Source organism: Podarcis liolepis (assembly GCF_965112155.1).
Source record: "Podarcis liolepis genome assembly, chromosome: 8".
Lineage (NCBI taxonomy): Eukaryota > Metazoa > Chordata > Lepidosauria > Squamata > Lacertidae > Podarcis > Podarcis liolepis.
In genome coordinates, this window is record NC_139560.1 from 60223168 (window position 1) to 60244225 (window position 21058).

Genomic DNA, 21058 nt, shown 5'->3' on the forward strand with positions numbered 1-21058 from the left:
TTTTCCAACTTGGTACACTTGCTTTATACCCTTCAACAATGGAATGATCTGGGCAGCTGTCCATGCTTTAGTAACATCCAGGCTTTAGTACTGTAATGTGCTATTTATGGGTATGCTTTTTAAAAGGGTTCAGAAACTTTCAACTGTTCTAGAACATGGCAGCTGAGCTGTTGGCAGGAACTCACCATTGTGAATATATTACACTAGTTTTAAAGAAACTGTGCTATTTCCAAGCCCAATTCAAGGTCTGGTTTTCACTACAGGCACCCTGAAGATCACTTATTCCTGCATGAACCTTGTATGGCAGCCAAAACAGTAATCAGGGAACCTTACTTGAATGCTTGTAGTGGTTAAGTGGGTGACCATCAGCTACTGGGCATTTTCTGCAGTTGTGCCCCACCTGTTGAACTTTGGCAGGAAAATTTGCCTTAATGTCTTCTTCAGGTGATAGGGGAAGTCCTCTCTTTTCACCTGGCTTCCAATGTCTTCATCTGCTGGCTTAACTGAGTTTGTTTTTCTGGCACTACATTGGTCTGGTCAATTGCTTTTATGGGTCTGCTGCTTCATTCAGCATGTTTCTACTTGGACTATTTATTTTGTACTGTTATACTATATATTATTGCGATCTCTGTGTTTTTGTATTTCTATTAAATATTTTCTTGATTTACAGAAGTATGTGTAATGTCTCTCTCTTGTATTTTTCCCATGTAACCTTTTTTTCATTATTATTATTATTATTATTTTGTATTTTTATTGCAATCTTCGTGTTAAGTTTGGGGAAGGGCAGAAAGCACAGTAAACAGTTTCAGAATGAACGTGTGAAGAAATCCTTTTACCTGAATTAAGTTTTAATGGAAATTGTGCAATGTGCTCTGACATTTGCAACGTAATGTACATTGAAGTGTATTTGATGTTGGAGGGTTTCTGTCTGGCCTGATGAATGTAAGTTTAACTGTCGCTTGGGGCCTTAACTGACAGCTGTGAGGAAGGGTTGGCATTAGAATTCTCAGTATGCAAAGTATATAAGGTTTGCATATTTTGTTTGTTGGGGGCAGGTTTGGAATTTTCAGTTAGACAGTGTGGTTGGCTGGAACTGGAGGGGCCAGAAGAAGTGCTGGTCAGCAGAGGGGAGTTGGTGTTGCTGGTGCTTGTGGAGTTAGCCAGAAGAAGAAGATGGCAAAAGATGATTGGAGAAGACGGAAGACCTAAGATGCACATGGAGTTGCTTGGTAGTCTATGACTTGATGGGTATAGCTGAAGAGGCTAAGCTGTTTTAGGCTGAAGAAACCAGGGAGAACCTGCAGTGCTTAGAGGAGAAGTGAGAAGCAGTCTGGAGTATAGGTCACTGGTGTCTGGCAGTAGAAACACCAGAGGGATGACTACCACTTCCGGGGCAAGTACAGAAAGGCAAAGTTGCATTTCAATAGGTCAGTAAAGGGTTGGGGAAAGAGGCTTCCAGCAGAGCCCTCAGTTATGGTGTTGGTGAGGCTTGACTGGGGTGGAAGGGTGGGTAGAAAGGGCAATTTTTATAGGGTAACTAGCTGCTTCCTTAAAACCACCTTAGCTTAACATTAACAGTTGAATATAAGCTGTTGGCATATAAACTGACAGTAACAAGTTAACATAGTTCATACTCATTTAATCATACAGTACTATTTAAAATAGTCAGATAAGCTTGTCCTAACTTTGTAATAAACATACATACCTTTGTTAAATATAGCATTTGTATATGACAGGCTTTGTACTATGCTTGTACCCCACAGTTACAAGGTTATTGGTAAGGGTTTAGCGGAAAGGAGAGAGTCTGAATGGTGGCAGTGGCACAGATTAAGTAGAACCATTCAACCAAGGGGGGGTGCTTTGTTATTACAGTGCAAGTCAATACTCGCCTTCCCTCCATAGAGTGTAGGAACATTTTCTCAAGCATTCCTGTCTTCAGTGTTACTATGGAAAATGCAAGTAATAGGTCAACAGAGTAATAATGTACATACAGCACTGCACAATATTCAATATGTTTGAATACACTATTCAGTTATACATCTTACTCTTGGGCTTGGTAATTCCTGACCAGTCACTATGCTGGCTGGAGTTGTTGAAGTCCAGCAACATCTGAAGGACACAGGTTCCCCATGTCTGCCTTGCTTCGTGTTTACCAAGTTTTCACAGTCCCATATGTTTCTAATGAGGAGCACATCACTACTGAACCAACAAGTTAACCAGTTTGGAAAATTTGATCCTTACTTTTATCTATTGCAATTCCAATGCTTCAGTTTTTCAGAAAAACTTTCATATCCCACCATGTGCTTTAATTCAATTGAACTAAAATTGACCATAGACAGGATCTGCCAGAACAGATCTTGCACAACTTGCATTCATTACTCTTGTCCAGCCCCTCTGCAGTTCTTGCTTCTGAGCAAAATGATAAACCTGGAGCACAAATGGAACACAAAGAGATAAAACTGGAACACTAAGTAAGAAGCTCCACACCAAATGGCAGTTAGTCTACCTGCCCTTTCTGGAGGGGCACTATTTTTCCTAAGTTAAATGCAAGCCCTGTAAAGGACAGGAGTGGCATGAGCACCAGAGTTGGGGAAAGACTTCAACATCACATTTCCACAGCATCTCTCAGCTCTCAACGGAGACAAATTAATAGTTTGTACTGAAAATTTAAATGGGAAGTTAAAAGGCTTGGGTTAAAAAATAAAAATTGCTTTGCTCTCCTAAAATGAACATATGCATTTGGAATATGGAATAGAAATCAACTTTATAGATTTCACCACAGCAAAAGTATGTAGAAGTATGTAAACCTACATTATGCACACAAAGTGATGAGAATTCTAGGGAGATATAGATACAAGGAATTTAAATTCCAAATTAAATCAAGTCCAGCCTTTCCCAACCTGGTGTCCTCTAGATATTTTGGTGAGGCTTCCCTTTGCTTGTAATTATTTTTGATTTGGATTTGTCATGGCCAATGGCTAGTAGAATAAAAGTGGATTGGATTGGACAACAAAAATTCTGTCATTCCTATAACTATTGAAGATGTTGACTGGTTCTGATGGATACTGTAATCCAAATGATCTGAAGGGCAGTAAGTTGGGGAAGATACAGACAGTATATAATACTAAGCAAAAAGACCACATTATCCTGAATAATATATTCATGTGTAAAAGTTTATTTCACAAAGAAATATTCTGGCATCAAGTCAATCCATGTTTCTAACCTTTCTCTCTCTCTCTCTATATATATATTCTCAAAACACAGGTTTAACCATTAAACATCTGTTTACTAAACCTGTGGTTTTCACACATGAACCTTACACACCATTTTGGAAAGTAAGAGACAATACATCAGGGCTTGGTAGCTGGATCTTTGCTTGCAATAAAGCTTGTTTAAATAAACAGAGAAAAGAAGCAACCTAAGTTGATTATCCAAACAACGCAGGATAAACTTTTTGGGTCCATGTGGATTAAGGAGCTTTAGTATCAGCACAGAAAGCAAAGTATAGAAAAGGAGCGGGAAAGCACAGAGGATCTCATTAAAAATGCCAATGAAGCAATAAACTGTTATCCTTCCATCCCCATTTATATCTCAGAACCTCAATGCTTACTTGGGATCACAAGGTTCTGGAAGAAAATAAACATGATGCAGTTATCTAACACATACACACACCAAGACAGTGTTAAAGATAAAAATATTAATCTCCCCCACCCCTCTATAACAAAGTAAGCTTCTAATGTAATTCAGTACAATATTCTAAAAATCAATGTAGATCCCAGTGTTAAAATTGGTTACTTGGAATCAGGTCACACAAAATCCCCAAACTTCCATGGGACACCAGGGTGTGATTTTAAGCATCTTGCTCAAAAGTACATTCCACTGAAATCAATGGGATATAATTCTAAACAGCTACATACAGGATCATAGGTACTGTTAAACTTAAATATGAAGGATTTATATTAACTAGAACTAAACCATAACCAAGTAAGCTTTTTAGGGTATCTTGGTCCAGGAAGATATCTGTTTACAAAATATTCTTTGCCACTGGTTTATATTAGATGGAATTTAGTTGGAAGTGCTTGTACAATATATCAGCTTACAATATAAAGAGGCTTTGGATCAGGTTGCAGTTACGTAATTCTTTAAAAAAAAAACATTGTGCATGCAGCATATTGGCAACAACAAAAAAGAGGTCAATATCTTCAGTGCTTACTTTTTTGGCATGTTGAATAGTCACTCGTATTATTTAGCAAATCCTGCTTGTCTATTTTACTGCTTTTTAAATGTTAATTAAAATGTTAAAAGTAGCAGCCAACAATAAAGTCACTATACAGTAACTAAACTGGGGGGGGGGCATGTATTGAAGCAAACTAAGTACCGTATTTTTCGCCCTATGGGATGCACTTTTTCCCCTCCAAAAATGAAGGGGAAATCTGTGTGCGTCCTATGGGGCGAATACAGGTTTTCGCTGAAGCTTGGAGAGCGAGAGGGGTCGGTGCGCACCCACCCCTCTCGCTCTCCAGGCTTCAGGAAGCTATGAGCAAGCCTGGGGAGCCCGCGGGAGTTCCCGCAGGGCTCCCTAGGCTGCAGATAGCAGCCTGCCGCCCAGCACGAGGGGCGCGCTGAAGCAGAGCGCCCCTCGTGCCGGGCAGACATCGGCCAGCCCCACAAGCTCGGGGGACAGCGGGGAGGCGCAGCGCCGCCATACCGCTGTTCCCCGACCTGGTTTGGTTTCCCCGACCTGGTTTTGGGGGGAAAATAAAGGGGGGAATTTCCTTTATTCCCCCCCCAAAAAAAACTAGGTGCGTCCTATGGGACGGAGCGTCCTATGGGATGAAAAATACGGTATGTGACTTAAACTCTTTCTGGAGGCAGTGCTAACATTTCAGTCCCTAAAACGGGGATGGTTAAGCATAGAAAATGAGTGGTATTGGGAGGTGCCGCTACAGAAAGCCTGAAGAAGAACACTAAGTGCTTACCCCAGCAAACTCTTACGGCCCATTCCATGTATTTCTTTCTGTTTGGGGATGTATCTATTCTGTATTATTATTGTTGTTATTATTTATTAAATATGTATACCGCCCTATACCCGCAGGTCTCAGGGTGGTTCGCAGGCTAAAATCACAATATAAAAACATAGAATCAAAATAAAAACCAAAACAACCCAATAACTACCGCCCAAAAAAACACATTTTAAAAGGGCACTGAACGTCAGTCAACCAAAGGCCTGGTTAAAGAGGAAAGTTTTAGCCTGGCGCCTAAAGGTGTATAATGAAGGCACCAGGCGAACCTCCCTGGGGAAAGCATTCCACAAATGGGGAGCCACTGCAGAAAAGGCCCGTTCTCGTGTTGCAATCCTCTGGACCTCTCGTGGAGGAGGCACACGAAGAAGGGCTTCAGAAGATGATCTCAGGGTCCAGGTAGGTTCATATGGAAGGAGGCGGTCCTTGAGGTATTGCGGTCCTGAGCCGTTTAAGGCTTTATAGGTCAAAACCAGGACTTTTAATTGGGCCCAGAAACTAATTGGTAGCCAATGCAGCTGGACCAGGAGCAGGTGAGCAACCTGGCTGCTGAATTCTGCACTAACTGAAGTTTTCAAACCATTTTCAGAAGCAGCCCCACGTATTGCAGTAATCTAACAGTAAGATTATCAGAGCACTGAATTATTATTATTAATCATATTTTAGTTGCTTTCTTCGCAAAAGCAACTTTCAAAAAATTCCAAAAGTCTCTGCAGGCAGTTTGTACACAAGCGTCTCTGGGTCAGAGCAATTATATGCAAGTCTGTTCTCCTAATCTCAGTGGAACTAATTTTCAGGTAAGTATTTGAGAACTGTGACCTAAAAAATATGTTCTAGCTGCAATTCCCAGTTCTACTGCATTTTTTTAATTATTATTTAGAATGGCTTGCTCTAAAAAAAGGTTACATTCATCAGCCATTAGTCTACATAGAGATATTCCTCAATAATAACACTAGGAAGTACTTATTAATATTTTCAAACTGTTCAAGACACCCCACAAAATAAGGCAATCATTCTAGTGAATTTTCCTACTACTGAGCTGCATCTGAGTTTGCTTTCATGCTCCAATGATCTCATCAGAACTTACTATTAATATGATTATCACTACTTTATACACTGCTTACTTACCAAAATGCCTTCTAAGTGGTTTTAAGTAGATATGTATAAGACTGCACTATCTGCTTCTTATTTTCCCTCAATGAGCTCTACCTTATTCTTCGTAAATTTTTGAATGGAGGCCACTCTCTTCTATCAACCAAGAAATTTTCAGTGCCTATATAAAAAGCTCATGCATCTCACTGAGCTTTATTTTTTCCACTTTTATATCAAGGTAACGGCTAGCATGTGGTGGTTTCTAGTCTATCATTTCTTTGGCATTTGCTTATGAACATGATATTTCTACATCTGCTCGTAAAACATTATTATTTGGACGGAATTTTACAACAGCAGACCACAATAAAACCTGTCAATCTATTAAAGTACAATAAAATGTTTACAATGGGTGTGATTCAACTAACCAGCCCCATCTGTGGAAGCCCTGTGCTAGGATTTTTGTTTGCACAATGGGGCTTTCCCCCACCCTCTCCCTGTGATCCCCAAAATTGGTTCTGGGGAGACCAGGAGAATTCCCAAACAGTAAGTGTGTGGGGTGGAGAGGGGGAGGTATTGTTCCAGCTGGCAGACTGGAACAATTGCACAGATAGAATGACTGGAAAAGTGTGATGTTGAATTCCACCCATAGTGTTTTATCAACACTAGTGGAATGATAACTTGCAATTTAATTGAATAGTTTTTCACCTCTGAAGGAATGATGTCAAAAAGAATGCTTACATTTTTTCCTCCCTTGGTACTTGACATATAAAACCCTAGTACATTCTACTATAACTTATCATGCTTGATATGTTTATAACCTGACATTTTAGTTTTACAATAGCCCAGAGACACACAAAAATTTAGATGAGTGGGCTCTGATGTGCAAAATACAGTTGCCTGTGATTCCAGGCTATGTTTCTATCAGTATTTCAGTACTTACATTTGTTCTGAGGCACATTCTTTGGCTACATTCTGTAGTCTAAACAAATAAATAAAATGGCAGTGACTCTGAAGTAAAGACTGCATTATTTCAATAAAGTGACAATACTTTTTCGTAGGGTTGTGGGTTTTTTTGTTTTTTTGGTAAGGCAAGACAGTACAAGTCCTTTCAAGAGAGATGCTTTGTTATATCCATAAACGGTAAAACCCCAGTGCGACTGTAAGGCATGTAAATACTGAACCTGGAAGAAAATAAGGGTGGAGAAGAAAGAATGCATATTGTCAGATTTTAATCCTTTTGAAAATGAAAGTCTGGCTAAAGAAAAGTATTTTTAACGCTTAATCATTTTACTTGGATCTTGCCTGCACTGTTAGACAACATGGAAACCGATAGGATTTGCATGATTCAGGCTGGATCAAGGGGGCAGGGGCGAGATGGGGCACGTGCCCCTGGCAAAAGAGTTGCGGGGCTTGCTGTGCCTGCTCTTATGTGTGTGCCCCTACCCCAGACTTTTCCTTGCACTAGTGTGGAAAGAAGATTAAAAGGATCAGCGTGGTGTTGGCTTTCCAAGCTTTCCAGGTGCACACAACAGCAGCAAAAGATGCTAATATCCAGATACTAACCAGAGGTATCCGTGTTCTAAAATCAATGGATACAACTCCACTAGATAATTAGTAACTCTTAGACACCAAAAGCCGTCACACTTGATACAAAGAATATGAAACACGTGCATATGAGTACCAGACAACTGAGACAGTTACTAAGCATCTGCACCATGACAGAACTACATACCTGCTAAATATTTAATGGTGTCAAGTTTGTGTGATTCAAGCATTGTTTTCAGGCCTGCAACTTCAGTGTCTATTTTCCTGTACGTCTGTGTTAAAGCTCTATCCTGTTGGGCATGCTTTAAAAAAGAAAAAAAGGGAACAATATCTCAATACAGTTTAAACACTGCATTCACATCTCTAAAAAGCAAGACAGTACTGTAACTTTTAACAGAGTGAGACCATCTAACAAAATGTTGCTCCCCCTTCAGCATTCCAGCTCCTCCATTGCACTCTCTCTCACCATGATCTTCTGTTCCCTCTCTCCAACAGGCAGGCAGTATTCCATGCCCACTAAACATGCTCAGTCGTCTTTGGGCTGCTTCTGCAATTTCCCCCTCCCCAAAACTCTTTTTTTCTGCTGAAGGCAAGGTTTTTATTTTCTGCAAAACTCTGCCAGTTGCTTGTGTCCAACATTATATTATGGTTGGACACTTATTGGTAGATTCTTTCCAGTCCACTTGGGAATTAGCTTAAAAAGTCACTTCTGCTAAGACTATAATGCATACACAAACCTCACTTCCATGCTGTGCAGTAAGAAACGGGATCTCCTTCTCACCTTGCGGGATGGAAGCAATAGGCAATCAGGCCAGCAAAGCAGAGCAAAGCACTCTGTCGTTGCTTCACCAATGTGATCTACTTCTAGACGCCACTGCAGGAGTGAAGCCACTTCTACCACTCAACACTGAAGCTGACTGGCCTCACAAAACAGGAATAACACACACTGTTTTGCCAGCATGATAGTTAGAACAGGAACACTGAGGACTGTGAGCTGGGGAAAGTCCAGTATGGCAGAGTATCTTTAGCCAATGGGTCAGAGGCTCCCCCCGCTCCACTATATAGCTTGTGTGTCTAACCTAGTAGTATCATCCAATTAGCTTTCTTGGAGAATACCCAAAAACCAAATAAGAACCTAAGCAGTTAAAATGTTTCTATATATGGATGGAGTAACACCCCCGCCCCAATGTGAATGTTGCTGTTATAGCAAGAGCACTTTTTAAGGGGAAGGGCTGTAGCTGATGGATGGAGGTGCATGTTACACATGGAAAAATGCCCCCGCTTCAACCTCCACTATCTCCAAGCTGAGCTGAAAAAAGATTCTCTGGGCAGGTTTAAAGGTTACACTTTTTTGAATGTTTCATCTGCGCAAGCATTCCAGCTTTCATCCTTCCTTTTACATTGTTCCAGGGGCTCTCTAAATCCCTGCAAGCCAATTTTTTTTTGGGGGGGGGAGGGAATGCAGGAGGAGAAGTGGGGAAACCCTGCTGTGTAAGTTTGTGTGCACAGCTTCCACTGGCGGGGCTCCTTAGGCAAATCTCACCTTCTGTCTGAAACAGATGCAGTAGATCATTTATTTATGGCTGCAATTTTAAGTCATTTGTTTTGGACGTAATCTCTTTTAATCTAAAATGGGACATACTTCAGAGTAAATGCAATTAAAACTGAACCTGCATGCTCAGATTTTTAAAGAAAAAATGTTTTTTAAAAAATTTTCATTGTTGGCTAGTTTGATTGTAATAAATGCTTCCTACACGCAAATACTGAACAAGCAGAAACAAGCCCAATTTGATTTATTTTCACACACATAAAAGCATCCTTCCCACATACTTAAAGCATCTCATGTTCAAACAGAGACAGTGCCAAGTAAATCACACTATCTGCAATTATGCCTCCTTCTATATGCCCCCAAAGGCTCAGTAAATGCAAAAGGAACGGTGGTGGTGTTATTCAGGCTACAGGTAGCTCCCAAGAGAAAAAGGTAGAATTGTAAACAGCGCGTTGAGGCTAAGCCACTGACAACAGAAGCACACCAGATGGCTTATGCTTTTTCTCTATTCATATCTCAAAACATGGCTACTTCAAATAATTATATATTTCATTGGGATCTTTTATAGAAGTCAGGGTAAGTGTGTAGTTAGGTGACCAGCCACATTCACTTCAAATATTTTTTACTAGAAACCCTCAAAAATCTGTGAGGTTTTCATTCATATTGCTAGTGGATATACCGTATTTTTCCATGTATAAGACTAGATTTTCCCCCTTAAAAAACAATGTCCAAAATTTTGGGGCATCTTATACATGGGGGCCATCTCCCCCCATTTTCTTAAATCGAAGTCCCCCCAAATAGGGGGCGTCTTATACATGGGGGCATCTTATAGACGGAAAAATACAGTATGTTTGTATTATGAATTAATCTGGTGAATTAAAATATACTTGAACATGTACAGTACTGCACTAACTTACTGGGCTTAATTCACAAGCAAATACCTAAGATATTTGTCCAAATCCAAAATTCTGAAATATACAAAAAAATTAAGGCTTACTGCGCATAAAATTAATCTTCTAGTTTTGCATGCTTCAATCCCATCTAAGCTTCATGTTTCATATTGAGTTGAATCCAGCATAGACCTAGGAGAAGTCCATTCTGCTCACACACCCAGTAGCGTTGGATTCAACCCATTGTGCTTACATGGTTTTAACAGAAATTCAATATCGAACTTTAAGCATCAGTTAACTGCCATTTTGCACTTATTTCTACTTCTACCACACGGATATTTAAATGCCATTCCCATAATGGTGGTATGCATGTAAGCCTATACAACAGATGTGAAGAGGACTATTACCCTGATTGAGCGTTAAGTTCATCATTCTTACCAATTCCACTACTTCTGTTCTCATTTTCAACTGTTTCCTCTCATTAAGCGAATACTGAAATTTAAGAACAATGGATTACCTTCCGTGTAAAATAACCAACACCCTTCATTCATGTGCATCTTTCATTAACACTATGAATGTCAACCCACCTTCCAGTCTTACTGGAACAACTTCTACTGCTCATTGCAATATAGTTCAGTTGGTTAGAGCATGGTGCTGATAATACCAAGGTTGTAGATTTGATCTCTGTATGGCTCAGCTGCAAATTCCTACATTAGAGGGGGTTGGACGAGATGATCCTTAGGGCCCCTTCCAACTCTACAATTCTCTGATTCTTTTGTGTCAGAGGTAGAAAACCTTATTCAGAGCAAGGGCCATGTTCCCTCACATGACTCACATGACAAAGGTGGCATGGCCAAAGGCAAAAGCGGGCAGGGCAACAGGTGTTTTGCTTTTTTATACAGCAGGCTACCTCCCAGCTATACAAAAATCAGAAGTTTATATTTACACTCACCATCCAGAGAAGCAAGAAGACCTACAGTTAAAGGACACAATCTAACCAGGCAAAAGTACTTGAGGAGGGTTGCTGATGAGAGGTATGGCGGGGGAGAGAAGAGGGGCATTGTCTGGACAGAGTTCAATGGGCCAGATGAAGAGGTCTGGAAGGCTGCATTTGACCCTGTGTGTGTTTCTCTACCCCCATGTGATGGCCATGCAAACATAGCAAGTTAACCATCACCCAAAATATCAGCTGTTGAGATTTAACATTCAACGCTTACAAACCTACAAAGAATTACAAATGCTCCTCAATACGTGCCAGAGGTTATTTTTGGACATTGCTTGTTATGAAGCATTTACAGGATGGCAAAAGACAAGTTTTCTTATTAAAAAAATGCAGTACTGACAGAGTTCAGTGTTACGAAACACTCATCAAGATCCTAAAATGTAAACGTCATTTTTTTTTCATATTTTGCAAGAGATTGACATTCTACAAACGAATCTTGTTTTAAATCCAGCATTATGTCTAAACACTCTACACTACACCACCATTCCCACAGATGACTGCTATAATTCTTAATGCAAAAAGGCTAACAGATTAAAAATAATACTGTGTCTAAAGTTAAACTATACAGCATGGCAGTTTCTGAACAACCTTTCCTGAACAACCAGTGTGGTGTAATGGTTAGTGTTGGACTATGACTTGGGAGACCAGGGTTCAAATTCCCACTCAGCCATGAAGCTGACTGGGTGACCTTGGGTCAATTACTGTCACCCTAACCCTACCTCACAGGGTTGTTGTGAAGATAAATTGTGTGCAGGGAGGAGACCACGTACACCTCCTTTGAGCTCCTTGGTGGAAAAAATGGAATATAAATGTAATACATAAATAAATCTTAAAGAAAGACTACATACCAATTCTTTTGTTCTGCTCTTTTCCAAGTTGAAATCTAGTTTGCTATCTGTACGAACTTTGGAAACTTCATCCTACAGACAGATTAAACAATAAATAGACATACAAATTCTTAATTTCTTAAGTAAAGCACTACTGTTTTTAGATGTCCATCATTGCGTATACAGTGGTGCCTCGCAAGACGAAATTAATCCGTTCCGCGAGTCTCTTCGTCTTGCGGTTTTTTCGTCTTGCGAAGCACGGCTATTAGCAGCTTAGCGGCTATTAACAGCTTAGCGGCTTAGCGGCTATTAACGGCTTAGCAGCTTTAAGAAAAAGGAAACAAACTCGCAAGAACTCGCAAGACGTTTCGTCTTGCGAAGCAAGCCCATAGGGAAATTCGTCTTGCGGAACAACTCAAAAAACGGAAAACTCTTTCGTCTTGCGCGTTTTTCGTCTTGCGAGGTACCACTGTACAGGTTTATTTCAGATGTTTGGGAGTGGGGAGGAATTCAACCTTACCAAGCTCTTTCTGCAACTGAACTTCCGCAATACCGAGGACCGCAAAAGTGCTTAACTGGGTAGTATACTCAAATGTTTATAAAAAGTATAGGTGACTCTAGATCCTGGTATCAATACAGCTAGTGAGGGTCTATCTTTCTAACAAAAAGTCATCCAACTTTAGAAATTAGCTGCCATAATTCAGAGCTCAAAACACAGTGACTGCAGCTATTATACAACTTCCTGTTACCTCAGTTACAGAAACACCAGTCAGCGAGTTACTTATTTAGCAGCTATAAATGGTTCAGCTCAGTGAGATGGTATTTTATAGTTTAACACCTGAACAATGGTTCCAACAAACCAACAATGCCACCATAAAGGTGCACAACAGACTACACATAAACAGGAGTTCATGAAATTACACTGTTTTATACAATTAAAGTGTTTTCATTACCCAAAAACAACAAGAACACATTTTGATCCCCAAAGGGGATACAGGCTACATTGAGACCTTAACTGAAGAAAGTGGCATGACAAGAGCAGAGCAATAATACTGCAAGGAAGACAAAGAAGTGAACTAAAAGAGGGCAAGGGAGCACATCCAAAGGGCATCCCTTCATGCACATGCTTGTCTCAAGAAAGATGGTTGCTATTGCCATGCTCTACCTCTCAACAATAACTACCCCAAACCTCAGGCCACAGGACTGCATGTGTCTAGGGAATGAGAGAATTAGCTCTGTTTTATTGCGCTTTAAAAACCATTTCATTAGGCTTTTAGTTCTTTTATGATCCATTATCCTGTTTTTGTTGTATTATACTTTAAAAACAGCAATCAAAACCTTATGTAAACTGCTCTGAAAGATCTGGTCTGAAAATCAGTATAAAAATACTATAAATAGAGATACTGCTGAAGTTCACCAGCCTCAGGCCCAGAAAGAAGCTTGGGATAGTCTCAAAGGGAGAGACATGTATTATGAACCCAACTTCTCCAGCTTGGATTAAAAAGAAAGCCAGATAAGATTTTTTCCATTTCATATGTTGGCTCAAAAGAAAGCAGCTACGATGGGTCATAAGCCCATCCCCTGTAGTCGTCTTTTATGTGGTTCAGTTTTCTAGACTAATGCTGTACATAGGTGTCACCCAGGAGAAAAAATCCTGAATCTAGAATTGTGCATGTGTTGTGCTCCTTCCTGGATTAGCAGGTAGCTAGTCGAGAACATCACCTTTGACACTTATTCAAAAGCAGTGGTAGTCTTAAAATATCTTCTTACAGAAAGATCAAACATGGTTAACTAGAATATTATGTTCAGTGTAGTTATATTATTCAAGTCCAAAAAATCTTACCATTACTTGCTTTCTTAGCTGGTAAAGTTGAAGTTTTATTTTCTTTTTTATTTTTGCATTAAAAAGAGAGAGAATACATGTTAAAACTACATAAGTACAAAATACAAAAATACTAATGCATACATTGTCGGGAACCTGCTCGACATCCGAAATAATCAGTCTCACACCAAGATGACTTGAAGAAAAAGCTTTGGCTTTTGCCATGCAATGTTTATTGTATGCAGTAAAAATTATTCATCCTCTCTCCTCCAGCACAGTGCTTGTTCTGCCCCGTACCCAAAAGAGTAACAACCAAAGGAATGCAACCTTGTCTCTGCCGGCAGACAAAGAGAGTGTTATGCTACGTGAGCCAATCATTAGTGTTCACGTGCTCATCATGCTCTTAACAATATCTCGTGCTGTAAAATCACTCTGCGATAATAAGAACTCTGCTCATGCTCTTATGTACAAGCAATCATTTTCCCACAATACATATTGGTTGTTTTGATGTTACAGAGGGTCTAAGCAAGTGGAGACTTTGGAATTCCAAAGATAATATCTCCATCATCAGTGAACAACTTTGCCTATTTTGCAAGGATTGTGTTCAACTCACTTTCTCTACATTGTACCCAATAAGTTGTTCCTGTTAAATTCAAAAGCCATCTCCACATACTGGTTTCTATTCTTGCTTTTACTGTGATATTTCCTCTTCCAAGCATCCCAAATGCTTTACTAAATCAAAGGTTAATTAAAATGCAGTAACTACAATATTTCCCCTTACTGCTAGATGTGGGTTGAGGGGGTTCACAATCTTATCCAATGCATGTTGGATAAATAGACCTGGATGTTTCACCAAGAATGTTTGCCTTTACCTCATTTTCTGCTCGAAGTGCTGAAAATTCACTCTTTTCCAAAATAATCATGTCTTTTTTCACACCACCAATATGAGACATTATCTGCTGAAGAGCAATTTCCTTTAAAAGAAAAAAAAAATACTTCAGTCTAATATCACCAATGCCAATAAGATGTTTTCCTCTACTGTACAGCAAATCTTTTAAGCAACTAGTACTCCAGTATTTGCTCTGCCTGAAGGTTTCATCCAGCACCCAACCAAACTCAAAGAGAGCCCTGTTTTTCCCAGTCTTCCCAGCTAATGTTCAGAGGAAGAGAAGGATGGGGATAATATGGGTGGAAAGGTAGAAATTTTATTGTGCAGTAGCATCTAGACCATACTGCACAATGAACTAGGTCAGGTGTGGGGAACCCATGGCCCTCCAGATGTCCATTGTTCCTCATCATTGTCCATGCTAGCAGAGGCTGATTGGAGCTTGAATCCAACACCATCCGGAAAGCTACAGGTTACTTGCACTCAGGCAGTCTATTCAGTTCATGCATGAACATTTTTACATCAGTAGCCAGACCATACACTGGTGTTGCTGAGGAGACCAATGATCAAGCCCCTCAGGGGATCCACAGCTGCTGGCATCCCACCTTGAAACCACCCCTTTCCAAGGGTCACTGCAGGCTACTGCTGTCAGAATCTTATTGCCTGACTGGGTGTAGTGCAGCAAAGGTAAGGGGGTTTAGCACTGGACAGAAAATGAAGTAATATCAAACTATTAGAAAGGACATATCGTAATTGCTAACAACAAAGGGATTTGTTTTTGCTCCAGCTTTTAAAACAGCAATTAACAATAAATATTTAAGAAATTTCCACATTCATTTATACCTGTTGCACTTTTGTGACCATGTCCTTGTATATCACATTCATGTTGTTATTTATGATGTTTATTAAAGCAGACACAATAATCTCAGACTGCTGAGTAGTGAATCCTAGAATACAGAATATTGCAAAATTAAGAAACCTCTATATGTTGCTAAACATTAGCTATATACATTTCATATATAACTAAACAGAAACATAACATTCACATAAACAAAGGCTGCTGTAGGAATTATTTACAGAACAGCTTGAAGTTTAAAATGGAAGATTGTAGCTTCTTTAGAGCCTCTATGAAGATTTGATGTCCTATACAAGTGTACATATCTAACAGCATAATATCACGGACATGTACTCAGAAGTCCCCCATTAGCAGGGGTTTAGGAATGCAGTATAAATAAATCTAGTCCTCCAAAGAGTTTTGCAATATTGGAACATGAGGAAAATTCAACAGTTTCACAAAAAATACATGAAAGTACTGGCACAGACAGAAGAGGAAAATACAGTTTTCGCATGGAAACATTTTTGTGAAGTTACCAGATTTCATTCAGTTAGAGCTAATGCCCATAATCAGAACAACATGCATAGAAAGTGACTGCACTTTTGATTGAAGAGAAACAGATTTTTTTGCGGGGGGGGGGGAATCCAGTTACTAATATCAATGTTTACAATTTACATATTAACAATCACTGCAAAAGAATTACCATTTTCTTCTAGAAGGCATACAAAGGCATGGGTGTCAAAATAAAGCTTCCTGTTTCCTGATGGGGGAAAACTACTCTTGTTTTCAAGTTGTGGATATGATGCATGGATATTCACATCTAATTAAAAAAAAAGGAAAGTGCATAAAAGTAGTTAAGTGTCAACAATAGAACAATAGCATACTGATATATGTAATTTACAAATCCCTCCCCTGGTTTACCGAACAACTCTACAGGATCCAACCCCAACCCCACCACAAACACCCAACATAGGCAGGGCCGGATTTAGGTTTGATGAGGCCCTAAGCTACTGAAGGTAATGGGGCACTTTATATGTCCAGCTGTCCTTTGTTAACAACGAATTGTCGCTGTTTTTTGTGTTGAATTTCTTAAATTACTTACATCATAGGAGCCTACACAACAACAACAACAATTTATTATTTATACCCCCCCCCCAAATCTGGCTGGGTTTCCCCAGCCTATCTGGGGAAACCCAGAAAACACTGTTTTCTGTATGTAGAAAATACTGTATGGGAAAACACTGTGGCTGTATGTAGGTTTTATTTGGTTTTTATCTTATATTTTGAAAATGTACATCCAGTTCCCCCCAATAGAGTGGGGCCCTAAGCTTTAGCTTCTCTAGCTTATACGTAAATCCGGCACTGGATAGGCAACAGGGCCCTGAAACCAAAACACATTTCACAAACATTTACGTATTTTATTCTCAAAGTAAGCAGGGGCGGCGCTCAAGAGGCAAACGTTTCTCTCGAGTTTGACAGCAGCCCTGAGAACCGAGTCCCAGAAGTCGCCGTGAAGCCCCAGCCTCGCCCCTTCCCCGACCCCTCCGCTCCGGGCTGGCCTTTCAACCGCTCTCACCTCGCGCCCCAGCGGCTGGGCACCGGCCCCCCGCGCCCAGGCTGAGGAAGCGAAGCCCCGTCCCGCGCCGGCCTCCCGGGAAGGAGCTCGCGCCGCCGCCGCCCCGCCCGAGTCCCGGCGCGAGGGAGCCGGTGCGCTTCCAGTCTCCTAGGCAACGGCGGGAGCGGGCGGGGCCCGGTGGGAACGGGAGGAGGACGAAGCCGCGCGGCCCTCGCGGAGCCAAAAAGCCCTTTCTCGCGCTCTCCACCGCTGCGGCGGCGGCCGCGGCCTGACCTCTGACCATCACCCCGCTTCGCCTCCCGCTCGAGGTCAAGGCTTAAGGGCTTCTTCGCCTTGGTCGTTTCGTAGCCGCGTCATTCCCTCCGTCTGGCTGCCCAACCCAGCGGCGCAGTGGTTCCGGCACAAACATGTTCCGCCCTCCTCGCCAGCCGCGGAGGAGACGGGCTCTTTTCGGAGGGTGCTGATAGCGCGCCGCCACCCACTTCAAGTGGTGCTGCTTCTGTGACACACGGCGCTCCTCGCAGGGGTGGAGACTGGGAGGAGGAGGAGGAGGAGGAGGGAGGCGTTGCTCAGCTCGCTCAGCCTCGCTGACAGAGGTTGACGTTTGCCAGAGAGAAAACTAACCCGCTGCTTGTTCCGGGGCGTCCGCGGGGCCCCTCCAGGAATATGTGCAAGTCGTGTTCCCATGAGCTTTAATGGGGGGGACAGCAAGGCTTAAACCTTTCCAGAAGGGAAAACGGACGGCCACTGTCTTCTTGGTTTGTTTCGTCTCCTCTCCCCTTTCAGGGTTTTTCGTATACAGTGCTGTTTTCTGGGGGTACGCATACCCCTAAACATTTTGGGAATCTAAGTTTGACCTCATTGAGGGGCAGTATTTCAATATGAGTAGGAAAATGAGAGTACCCCTAAAAAAAATTTGGGGGGGACTGCACTCTCTGTGTGTGTATAAAAAAATTATTTGTGATTTTCAGTTATATATGTGTACAAGAACACACAGTCTACAGAAGTAACTTCTGGGTTCAGTTTTAAACATTGGGGAGAAGTGAATTGCTGCGAAAGGTGGCAACGAGGATGGGAGTTTATTATCTTTCTTACTCGATCTTATTTCATACTGCAAACATGACCCCTGTATATTGCAAAGGTAAAAAGATATGCACAGGTGTGAGGAAGAATCAGTTTATTGTCTCTTTAGCATATTGAAACAATTAAAACATTTTTTTTTTAATTGTGATTTTCAATTATATACGTTTCAACAGTTTTACAGTCATTTTAACAGTTCAAAACTCAACTACCTTCCTCCTCTTTCTGCAGTTCCTTAAATTTATATTTATCATTTCCTGCATATTCTAAATTAACTTAACTTATTCTTTTATTCATCTACTTTATTTACTCTCATGAAGCAGCAGGTTGTTGCAGTAATCCTGCCAATTTACAATTTACAATTTTTTTGTATATATTCAATTAAAACATTTCTTAATACCATTAAGTAATGGCAGTAACTTTTGATATGTATGAGTTTTCATGTAGTTTTCTTTTTAGTCTGAGCCTTTTACTAGATGTTAAAAGATTTCCTTTGATATTTAGTCTTCAAAGAATCACTCACTGCTTGTGACTATAAAAAAGACATTTGCAACGACTGAAGCTCACATCATCTGCATGCTCTCAGATTGTGTGCAAGACAGAGATGACAAACACAACAGCAACATAAGGTGGCCAATGTTTCTATGGACTTGTGACAGGCAAAAGTTAAACAGGTGAAACTTTTCCAGGAAGGGAAAGCTCAATCTATTGAATTTCTATCGTGCAGAAAAAAGGGGAAACGCACTGTTTTGTTTATTGAATTTATATCCCACCCTTCCTCCCCAATGTAAAATGTAATAATTATAAAGAGAACTTCAAATTCTGATTCATTATAATGATCACTATCCATATTATCAGTTGAAATACAATGTGAAGGCCAGTCCTGCTATGCAGCAGGTTGAAACAGTTTGCTCTAGGCAAAACTTCTCTATTGTTTAGGAATCTAAATAGTATATTAAGACTTTTTAGATTATTGACCTTTTTGAGGAGGGAGGCATTTGGGTTCTGCTTTTGAGCACATACATTGCTCTCTTGAATAGCGGACTTAACTAAATTGGTGGTGCGTACCAAGAGGTTCACTATGTTGGCCCTGACTCTCGCTGGTGGACATCAGAATTCTGGTAAAAACAAGGGAGATCCTGCAAGCCTGAATTCTGCCCACCCCAGCTTGCAGAAATATAGCACAGATGAAATACTTGTAGTGGAAACGTACCAGATGCAATTGTTTTTCCAAGAGAAGAGACAAGTGAAGAGAACAAAACCTAGTGGATTTGGTGCTAATCTGTCTTGTGTAAGCATTCAGTTGTTCCAAAACTTTCCCACCTTCCTCAGAAAGAATGTTTATATGCTGTCTCTCTGCTGCTTCTCCCTTCTCAACACATACTGTTATATTGGTTGTAACAAACAGGTTTTCCACATGGTATTCTGTAAAGAAAACTGATGCTTCATGAAGTAACTCACTTGTGAACCATGTATGGAATATATATGTCAAAATAAAAAAAATTCCTTCCAGTAGCACCTTAAAGACCAACTAAGTTAGTTCTTGGTATTGAATTTCTATCGTGTATCTGAAGAAGTGTGCATGCACACGAAAGCTCATACCAAGAACTAACTTAGTTGGTCTTTAAGGTGCTACTGGAAGGAATTTTTTTTATTTTGACTATGGCAGACCAACACGGCTACCTATCTGTAACTGGAATATATATGGTTTGCTATCATTCCACCCATAGATGGCAGCAGTTTCTTACAAAGCTGTCTCCTAAGGCTATTTCAGGTCAATGAATGTTTTGGATACAAAAAGTCAAACATTGAGAGGAAATTTCTAAATTGTAGCTTCTCACCTGAAACTGGTGTTCCATTGGTTCACATCACTTACTGGGCTGTCCAAGCAGATATTTATCCTGCTCACATTTCATATATAGATTAACCAAACAACTGCTGCATAACCTCACCACATAATTTTCCTAATTGCTACCATTACCAGGGACCATTGCTACCATTACCAAGGGACGTGGGTGGCACTGTGGGTTAAACCACAGAGCCTAGGGCTTGTTGATCAGAAGGCTGGTGGTTCGAATCCCTGCGACGGGGTGAGCTCCCGTTGCTCGGTCCCAGCTCCTGCCAACCTAGCAGTTTGAAAGCACATCAAAGTGCAAGTAGATAAATAGGTACCACTCCGGCGGGAAGGTAAACGGCATTTCCGTGTGCTGCTCTGGTTCGCCAGAAGCGGCTTAATCATGCTGGCCACATGACCCGGAAGCTGTATGCAGGCTCCCTCGGCCAATAAAGCAAGATGAGCGCCGCAACCCCAGAGTCGGTCATGACTGGCCCTTTACCTTACCATTACCCAGTAGCACGGTAAACCTCCTGGTTTTCCTAGAGCTGATTGCCACAACTTCCTATATCTCCACTGCTATATATTGTTAACATCCCTTCAAAGATCTTGCTGTACTCCTTACCATATATTGTTATTTCCCCCTCCAAGAATACCTTCAATTGCTCCACCACATCTATCTCAAGCACCTTCCCTAAAGCAGGCATTTGCAACCAGGTAGTAGCTGTAGGCAAGGGGGTCCAGCTTGGACTTTTTCAGGATGCACACTACCACCTCTTTGGAAGCAGCAGATACCTCTCCCTCATGCAACAAGGCATTTATCACACCTTGGACCCATTCAGCCATGCCGACCCCAGCTAGCTTTAACTGACCAAGAGGAACAGCTTGAGGAAGCACAGGTCAGATATATTAGGGCAAGCACCTAGACCATGTCCTCAGGCCACAATAGCCAAAACTGATCCCAAAACACAGGGCCAGATATAGCATTTGGCACCTGTCTTGACAGCTGCGGCATGTGCACTGACAAGCGTGGGACCAAGATCATTGTAGAGATGAGCATTTTTATCCTCAAAATGTTCAACAAAAGATTCACAGCAG

The 21058-nt window shown here is 41.0% G+C and overlaps 1 protein-coding gene and 1 long non-coding RNA gene across 5 annotated transcripts in view; one reads left to right on the forward strand and one right to left on the reverse strand.

The window, feature by feature from the left end:
• Nucleotides 1–1622: 1622 nt before the first annotated feature.
• MCUR1 (mitochondrial calcium uniporter regulator 1) lies at nucleotides 1623–17567 on the reverse strand. Of its 4 annotated transcripts, XM_083519657.1 has the most exons (12): nucleotides 17047–17567; nucleotides 16174–16290; nucleotides 15479–15582; nucleotides 14622–14723; nucleotides 13771–13812; nucleotides 11949–12020; nucleotides 10536–10589; nucleotides 7846–7960; nucleotides 4845–7294; nucleotides 4328–4370; nucleotides 2193–4264; nucleotides 1623–2141 (listed from the first exon to the last, which is right to left on the reverse strand). In XM_083519657.1, the coding sequence occupies exons 1-9, from the start codon at nucleotides 17327–17329 to the stop codon at nucleotides 7239–7241; spliced, it is 945 nt and encodes a 314-aa protein (XP_083375783.1). In that variant the 5' UTR covers nucleotides 17330–17567; the 3' UTR covers nucleotides 1623–2141; nucleotides 2193–4264; nucleotides 4328–4370; nucleotides 4845–7238. The 4 variants fall into 4 exon arrangements, with proteins under 4 accessions (XP_083375783.1, XP_083375782.1, XP_083375785.1 ...); XM_083519656.1 differs by having other exon boundaries at nucleotides 1623–4264; XM_083519659.1 differs by lacking the exons at nucleotides 2193–4264; nucleotides 4328–4370 and having other exon boundaries at nucleotides 1623–1944; nucleotides 7162–7294.
• The window catches only part of LOC310714513, an 81977-nt gene continuing 66332 nt past the window's right edge, over nucleotides 5414–21058 (forward strand). The window contains exon 1 of the long non-coding RNA XR_014529855.1: nucleotides 5414–5554. This is a non-coding gene — a long non-coding RNA (uncharacterized lncRNA). The remainder of the gene's footprint in view (nucleotides 5555–21058) is intronic.